The sequence below is a fragment of the Anoplophora glabripennis genome, unplaced genomic scaffold (genome assembly GCF_000390285.2).
Source record: "Anoplophora glabripennis isolate ALB-LARVAE unplaced genomic scaffold, Agla_2.0 scaffold1956, whole genome shotgun sequence".
NCBI classification, from domain to species: Eukaryota; Metazoa; Arthropoda; class Insecta; order Coleoptera; family Cerambycidae; genus Anoplophora; species Anoplophora glabripennis.
In genome coordinates this window covers 12,499-21,349 of record NW_019418041.1, presented here as the reverse complement: position 1 = coordinate 21,349, position 8,851 = coordinate 12,499, and the positions used below count along the sequence as shown (strand labels likewise).

At 32.8% G+C, this 8,851-nt stretch overlaps 1 protein-coding gene across 1 annotated transcript; it reads right to left on the bottom strand.

The window, feature by feature from the left end:
• Positions 1 to 881: 881 nt before the first annotated feature.
• LOC108916098 (protein hunchback-like) lies at positions 882 to 8,237 on the bottom strand. The gene is made up of 3 exons (XM_018722297.2): positions 8,077 to 8,237; positions 2,600 to 3,319; positions 882 to 888 (listed from the first exon to the last, which is right to left on the bottom strand). Exons 2-3 carry the CDS (start codon positions 3,244 to 3,246, stop codon positions 882 to 884), a joined length of 654 nt encoding a protein of 217 aa, XP_018577813.2. The 5' UTR covers positions 3,247 to 3,319; positions 8,077 to 8,237.
• Positions 8,238 to 8,851: the final 614 nt, after the last annotated feature.

Below are 8,851 nucleotides of genomic sequence, written 5' to 3'. Positions count from 1 at the left end.
AAAAGTAGTGAAACGACAATCTTGTATATTATATTTTTGGTAACTTTTTTAACTCCATTCCCTATTCTTTATTATATCTAAAAAATAGTATATTTCTAAGTAAACGGCTACTATATTTCTCTAATCGCTGTGCAAATTAAACCACCTAAATATTCTAATATTGTAGGAACGTATCACTATTTTTAATGTCTGTTTAATTATTTGTCAATATTACTAAACTTAATATGTTTTTAAGGAATAAGTTAATTTTTCTTTTCAGTGTTAAAGTTCCCACTAAATTCGAGGTAACATAATGACGTCACACAACATAACCTAGTTTCGCGGAAATAAGTTTGTTATTAAGCAATCCTCTTGTATAAAATCCTTGAATAGACCTACAACTTTTATAATGTGATATAACCTGATTCAAATATTTAAAAAATCTCACGCAATTTACTTATTCGAAGAAGAAGAAGAATAGATCTGGAGTAAAGTGTTCAGTGTTCTTAGGCTTATGGTTAAGTTAGGAAAAAGGACGTTATGTTATGTACGAAAAAGAAGTGTTAAGATTTGTCTTATGGAAAAATAAAGTTTTAGATGAAAATATAGTGTGCCTTCTTGAAACACCCACCCAAATGTAGCTCCCTACAATGAAAAATTTTTTTTTTAGCTCGTACCCTTTCGTTTTTCACCTCTGGTTCCTGGCCGCTGGTTAAAAAATAATTACTGTCTTATTGTTGTTATATACCTCAAGGTGATTTAAAGGCCCATTTAAATGGACCACTATCAGATTCAGCAGTTTTGCTTTTTAAAGGCCAACTTATCGACTTAAACTCAAACCAAAAATTTTTGCTATATCTACTCCATAATTCAAGAAAACTCAAGTTAATCATAGATGTGGTTTAGGTGCTAAAAAAACGTTAAAAATAATTATGGTAGTAAATGCAAAGTGCCAGTTTTGTAGTCCTTATATCTACACGTTACATAGTTACGAATAAAAGAAAGCTTTAGTACATGTTGACAAAAATGAGAACCGTATCGTCCTTTTCATACTGGTGATCAATGATGTTTATATCGACTATACCTTATAAATGTTTTAATGTTTAAACAATGCTTTGTTATGTGAAGAATAAAGAAAAAATAGTTTTAAGTGAGGTAAAAATCAGGAACATGAGTTTTTTCGAGAAAGGATCAATATGATGGATTTTGAACCTTATGTAAGCATTATAGCGGAATGCATATACGTCGGACTGTCGGAAACTGTTTTGGATTGCTCTAGGAACAAAGCGTGCAATTTATAGTTAAAATAGTGTATTTCATTCTCTTAATTAATCGTAAAAACACTAGTAAATGATGATAAACTGTATTTTATTAGAAAATCCTGAGCTAAGCTCATTATAAAGTCTATATAGGAAAATGTGCTTTTATAAACTTTTAAGTACATAGTTAACTAAATAGTTTTGCAACACTGTTTTACATGTTGAAAAAAAAAAAAAAATTGGTAACTTCTGTTTCAAATTAAAGTTGGTTGATAAGTAAATAATATCCCTGTTTAAAAATATATGTATGTTTGTCAATCAGCAGATTGTCACATTATGAGGAACAGGAAACGTGTGGACATTTCAATTCATGACTAGGTAGGTATTAGCGAATTTTGCAAATGTTAGTCCAAAATCACTTGTTGGCTTGTGTTTCAGTAGTTTTTCGTGTTTCAACCGAATATTTCAAGGCAGGGTTACGTTTCGTAATCACATACTTGTATCCATTTTCGACCAATGTCGTGCACGATGAACGAAGAGTGACAATTCATACCTGCCTTTCTGTTGTGCGTCAATTATGTAACGTCTGATACTGTTCCTGTATTTATATTCATAATCGCAGTCTTTGAACCTGGGAAGGATCTTTATGAATCAGTTGGTGTCGTTTGACATTCCCCATGTATTTAGTTTCGAAACTGCAGTCGTTACACCTGAACATTTGAACCTGCGAAGGACTTTTATGTTTCAGTTGGTGTCGTTTCATATAATGTGCGTATTCAGTTTTGTAATCGCAGTCGTTGCACCTGTACATCTGAACTTGTGAAGGATCTTTATGTTTCATCAGGTGCCGTTTGATATCCCTCTTATGTATAGTTTCATAATCGCAGTCGTTGCACCTGTAATTTTGAACTTGCGAAGGATCTTTATGTGTCACTTGGTGCTCTTTAATGTAACTCTTGTATTTAGTTTTGTAATTGCAGTCCTTACACCTGTAGGTTTGAACCTGAGAAGGATCTTCATGTTTCGGTTGGTGAAGTTTGATACATCTCTTGTATTTAGTTTGAAAATCGCAATATTTACACTTGTACATTTGAACCTGCGAAGGATCTTTATGCTTCAGTTGGTGCTGTGTGATATTATTCTTGTATTTAGTTTTATGATTGCAGTCGTTGCATCCGTAGGTAGGAACCTGAGAAGGATTTTTATGTGTCAGTTGGTGTCGTTTGACATTCCTCTGGTATTTAGTTTCGAAGCTGCATTCGTTACACCTGTACATTTGAACCCGTGAAGGACCTTTATGTTTCAGTTGGTGCATTTTGATATATTTCTTGTATATAGTTTTGTAATTGCAGTCGTTACACCTGTACATTTGAACCTGAGAAGGATCTTTATGTTTCAGCAGGTGCCGTTTGAGATCCTTCTTATATCTAGTTTCATAATCGCAGTCATTACACCTGTAATTTTGAACTTCTGAAGGATCTTTATGTGTCAGTTGGTGCTCTTTAATGTAATTCTTGTATTTAGTCTTGTAATTGCAGTCTTTACACGTGTACATTTGAACCTGTGAAGGATCTTTATGCGTCAATTGGTGCATTTTCACAGCTCTCTTATATTTGGTTTCATAATGGCAGTCTTTACACCTGTACATTTTGACCTCCGAAGGATCTTTATGTACCAACTGATGTTGGATTAAAAGTTTCTTATTCACTGATTTGTAGTTGCATTCATCACATTTATAAATCGGCAGTTGTGAAACGTCTTTATGTGTCAATGAGTTGTTTTTGGTTTTACGGTCATACTCATTAGATTTGTTTGAGTCTTTGTGTTTTATATAATGACTGCTAAGCAATTTCATATTTCTAGTTTCATACTCACAGAATTCACATTTATACGATTTCGAATCATTCTTGTGCTTCGCACGGTGTGCTGTTAACTGGATCTTACTTTTAGTTTTGTAGATACATTTATCACATTTGTGCAATACTTTGCGTTTCTGTTTGGTTTTCATATTACGTTTTTTCGGTGGTTCATTCTCATCGTGACATGCATCCTCTTCTACATCTCTCTGCAGTAGTGTGTCGCTGAAAAAATTATATATATACAATATTTTGTTAACAATTTTTGTGTTCATTGTTTAACAATATACTTATTTTGATGTTCTAATTTTTTGTTTCGAGACAATTACAAGTTGCATAACAATAGTCACTTGTGTGTATAGCAGATATTTAAAGTAAAAACAAATGTAACTTAACCTAGGAAGCAAAAAACTTACTCAAGGAATAAGAACATTTAATCACTAAATATAATTCTATATATAATTCAATTGGTAATTTATTAAAAAGTTTAGGCCCCAAATAGTTTGGTGACATATTGGTAATTGACAATTTAGAAAAAGGTACCCGAATATTATTTTTATGTCCCTCCTTAAATAAAATTTTTGCCTATTTTTAAAAACAAATTAAATAAAAATAATGAACTTTAAGTTAAAATTTTGTACTGTTTGTGAAATAAAAATAGAATGAGAGAGGGTGGAATCGCCCCAGAAATAGACATCATAACGAAGATGTGATTCTACTTGAGCGTAATATAAATTTATTAATTGATTTTTCACTAAAATTGTTTTCATGTTTTTAAATAAAAAAATTATTGAACTCAAGGTGGAAACGAGATGATTGCAATGCACTTTCCAATTAAGGGTTTGGTCGAAATAAATTCCCAGAAATTTAACACTACCTAAAGCGTCGTTCTCAATGATACAGTTATTAATTTTTATTGTTAGGTCGTCACATTTTCTCTGTCTGTTATGAAATCATATCATTTGCGTTTTATTTACATTTAAACATAAATAGTTCTGATTAAACCATACACATATATTTTCAGTCGTTTTATTAATATCGATGTAAAGATTTTTATCCGAGTTACTTGAAATAATCAAAGATAAATTGTCGGCATATACAGGGTGTATCTAAATAACACCGAAAAAATTCAAGGGGCGATTCTCCGATGAAAATTAATAGGGGTCTTTGGTATAAAATTTTTTGAAAAAACCCTCCCCTGAAAAGTTACGCCCCTCCTAAAATTACAAAAAAAAATTGTTTTTCTTTTTTATCTTCCACGTACATCAAGCTAAAGAAACCAAACTTGGTGAACATTATCTGTCAATAAAACTACACTTTTTGAATTTTTTTCAACCCTGAACTATTTTTGTAAGGGGTTGAAATAATCAACCCCTATGACATTTTTTCTTATAATTTTTTTTTCGATAAAATTTTTTCCTTTTAAAAAATATGTCTAAAAAACCCCATTCATTTACTAACTTTTTGATCTCTTCAAGTTTCTTCGAAAAGTTAAGGATTTATGACAAAAAAAAATAAATGTATTGTAATGTATTTTTAAAAAGATGAGCTGTTTAACGCGAGTGTATTTTGCCGAAAGATCTAGTGGCCTGTTCTTTACAATGGAATCCGTAGAAACAAATGTCAATGTCATTTATTGTCATATTAAATAACATTTTATTAAAAAACACTCAACCAAATAGTTGACCTATGATTCTACTAGGCTAAGAAGTTTGGAACTTAGACTAAAAGTGAACAAATGATGAATAATGTTATAACAGTAACAAAAAATAAAAATCTGTCGGATATTGACAATACAATCTACAAAAAATGTTGAAAATGATTGCCTTCAGCTTCAATACAAGCATCTACTCTTGTTCTCATAGAATTGCGTATGCGTTCAAATATTCCTGGTGAATTTTTTATCGTTTCACACCCTGCTACAATGCGGTTTCGCAAATCATTGATATCTTCAACTGGCCTTGAGTAGATCAAAGATTTCAGATATCCCCATATGCAAAAATCCAAAGGATTAAGGTCAGGGGAGCGGGCTGGCCAATTTACATATCCTCCTCGACCTATCCATCGATTGGCATACACCTCATCCAAGTGACGTCTTGCACGTATACTAAAGTGGGCTGGTGCACCGTCGTGCATAAACCATAAACGTTGCCTAATTTGAATGGGAACTTCTTCAAGAATAATAGGTAATTCTTCGAGAAGATGACAATATGAGTCACCATCTAATCGTCGTGGAAGAAAATAGGGACCAATTAAATGATCGTCGATAATTCCGAGCCACACATTTAATGAAAATTGATACTGATGATTTCCTTCAAAAAAGTCATGAGGATTTTCCTCAGCCCAAATATGATTGTTACGAAAATTTCTAATACAGTCTCTTGAGAAATTCGCCTCGTCAGTAAATAAAATATTTCTTAAGAACTGCGGCGCTTGGCCGATCATATTAATAAGCCATTGACAAAAAACCACACGTGGTAAAAAATCTCGAATCAGTAACGACTGCACCCGTTGGAGATGATAGGGATATAACTGTTGTTCTTTTAAAATTCTAAAAACTACCGAATGGCTTACATTTAGGACACGAGCTATTTTCCTGGTACTAGTTTCTGGGGATTCCTCAATTAAATTAAGTACGGCTTCATCGACAGCTTCAGTTCTAACTTCTCGGCTACGGCCACAGTCATGACTTCTCTTTTCAAATTTTCCAAGTTCCCGCAAGCGTTGGTGAATATTTGTGAACGTAGTATGGTGGGGTAATCTACGCTCTGGGTACTGTTCAGCATAAAGTCTTTGCGCTTCCAATGCATTACCGTTAGCATACCCATATGTAAAATGCATATCTGCCATTTCTAAATTCGAATAGTTAACCATATTTTCGGTTTATTAACTAATATTTTCTACACAAAATCATGAAACTTGTGAAATAGTAAGAAACAGTAACAATAAATGACATTGACATTTGTTTCTACGGATTCCATTGTAAAGAACAGGCCACTAGATCTTTCGGCAAAATACACTCGCGTTAAACAGCTCATCTTTTTAAAAATACATTACAATACATTTATTTTTTTTTGTCATAAATCCTTAACTTTTCGAAGAAACTTGAAGAGATCAAAAAGTTAGTAAATGAATGGGGTTTTTTAGACATATTTTTTAAAAGGAAAAAATTTTATCGAAAAAAAAATTATAAGAAAAAATGTCATAGGGGTTGATTATTTCAACCCCTTACAAAAATAGTTCAGGGTTGAAAAAAATTCAAAAAGTGTAGTTTTATTGACAGATAATGTTCACCAAGTTTGGTTTCTTTAGCTTGATGTACATGGAAGATAAAAAAGAAAAACAATTTTTTTTTGTAATTTTAGGAGGGGCGTAACTTTTCAGGGAAGGGTTTTTTCAAAAAATTTTATACCAAAGACCCCTATTAATTTTCATCGGAGAATCGCCCCTTGAATTTTTTCGGTGTTATTTAGATACACCCTGTATAGTAAAAGCTTTGTTACCTATTACATTTTCTATTGAATTGACATATACAATAAAAAGCATAGGACCTAGAACAGAACCCTGCGGTCCTAAATTATTTTCATTATAATTTCGTCTCATATAGGTTTTATTACAAGTTGGAGCAGCAATCTAATTAAAAAAATATCGTTCTGTGATCAGAGAAATTGTTATCAAGAACACACGTTCCTTCGTCACGAAAGTGGTGTCTGTCACTCGAGTTGGCCACCCCACAACATCCTTCAAGTTAAAACGAGAGAATTGTACATAATTTTCTAAAATCAACATCACTAAAAGCATCAAAGTTAAAATCACCACAAGCTATAAAATTTATGTTCGGCTCAAACAAAATATTTAAAACATCGTTAATTTTATTCAAAAACATAGCCACGTCACCAGAAGGTGCTCTATAGCAGTTAATAATAATGATGTTAGCATTACATTGCTTCAATGAAACAACACAGTACTCAAAATGTTGTTCAATGCAAGAAATATTTACATTAATTTTCCTACCGTCTATATTTTTTTTACACCATATTTTTTTAAAGGTTTTTACGTTAATTTTGCGTTTCAATGAAACAGGGTAGGCCTTGACTAAGCTACAGTGGAGTCGGAGTGGATTCAGATCTTATAGAATTTCTTTTATTTGTTTATTTTCTTTAAGCTGTAACATTTTTTTGCAATCCATATATGGAATAATTGTAGTATCGCTTTTCACAAGTTGACTTAAATTCTAATGCTGCATTTAATTTTCTCTTGCAAGCGTTACATATAACTTCTTTGCTCTTATTATTAAATCTCTGAAATATATGCAACTTTAATCAAATAGAAAGAACATAACTGAGAGAAAGTAACAATTAAATAAAAAAAAAGGTACCTAATTATTTACTATAGCGTAACCCGCCCAAATTGTCACAAAAATATCATACCCCCATATTTTCGAGAAAAAAATTGTTAAAAATTTGATCCCTAGACATTTCATACAACACTGCGGACAACTCTGCATATTTTATGTAGCTTTCGGAACATCTGTATTGAACCATAAACATTGTTTAAGAAACACATTTTCACAAATATCAAGAAATAAAATTTTATTTAATAAAAATTATTTATTGTTTCATCTAAGTTCTTCCACTGTCTTAGAGTGTCTTCATCTCTGTTCATCATCATTAAGTAATGCAAGAAATAATTTTTATTTACATATTTTTTACTCGATATTTGCGGAAAATGTGTTTCTTAAACAATGTTTATCGTTCATTACAGATGTACTGAAAGCTACAGTATACAGTGCTGTGCATAATATTGTGAGAAATGAGCCGGTTAGAACTTTGTTTTTTTTTTCGAAATCTAGATTCGACCGCACAAAAATAATTTCAAATTCGTGTTCATTACTATCCAAAACAGGGGGTTGAAAAATTTTGTAACGATTTGGGCAGATTGCGAATAGTAAATCACTACTATTCGATATTTTATCGACTTACCAATTTCAGCAACAAAACATGTAGAATGTCTCAAATAGCGTTGTTTATTACTTCCAAACTTTTGTCAGTTACAGTTTTAAAGCAAAGCCTACACCACTCATCATTGCAACAAGTTTGTTTAAAATGTAAATAAATATAATAGGTTGTATCTTAAATTGCGTTGTTAGCAATTAATTAAATACACTTTGATCACTGTGCATATTATAAAGTAATCGGCAACCACGGAATATAAACGACACACAACCAAAATAGGCGAGCGGTGCACCCCTATTATGACTCATAAAAAAATTAGTGGACCGACCACGTGGTGGGGGAGGGGGAGGCGGGATGAAACCTTTTCTAATCGCTATATTACGTTGTTGCGAACAAAAAACCTTAATGACATTTTTCTGTATCGATGGTCAGTCATTTGTTATTAACAAAAAACTTGCAAAATTGCGAAAACTTGAAAAATCGACATAAAAATACATTGAACAAAAATAAGCACTTTTTTACACTTCGCGCCATTATTCTATGGCTAGAAATTGGCCTCAATGATTTGGGATCGAGGGGGATTATCCCTCTTTATCCTGCCTCATCTCGTGTAGGCCTGGACAGCCTTCGTAGGTGGGCCCCATCCGTCGTCTACCCCGACCGCAAATGCGGCCGGTGTAGGCGCTTTGTGGGACCTCCTTTTGTCCTGGCTGGGCCCCGCCGGCTAGGGCCCTTTCTTCTGGCGCTCTTCTTGCTTCGCCGGCTCGTCTGTGTAAACCCCGGGGGTAGTGTCATGTTTATG

Bases quoted from the DNA above. Each gene is read 5' to 3' on its own strand.
- LOC108916098 (XM_018722297.2), bottom strand. From the start codon at position 3,246: ATGAAAACCAAACAGAAACGCAAAGTATTGCACAAATGTGATAAATGT.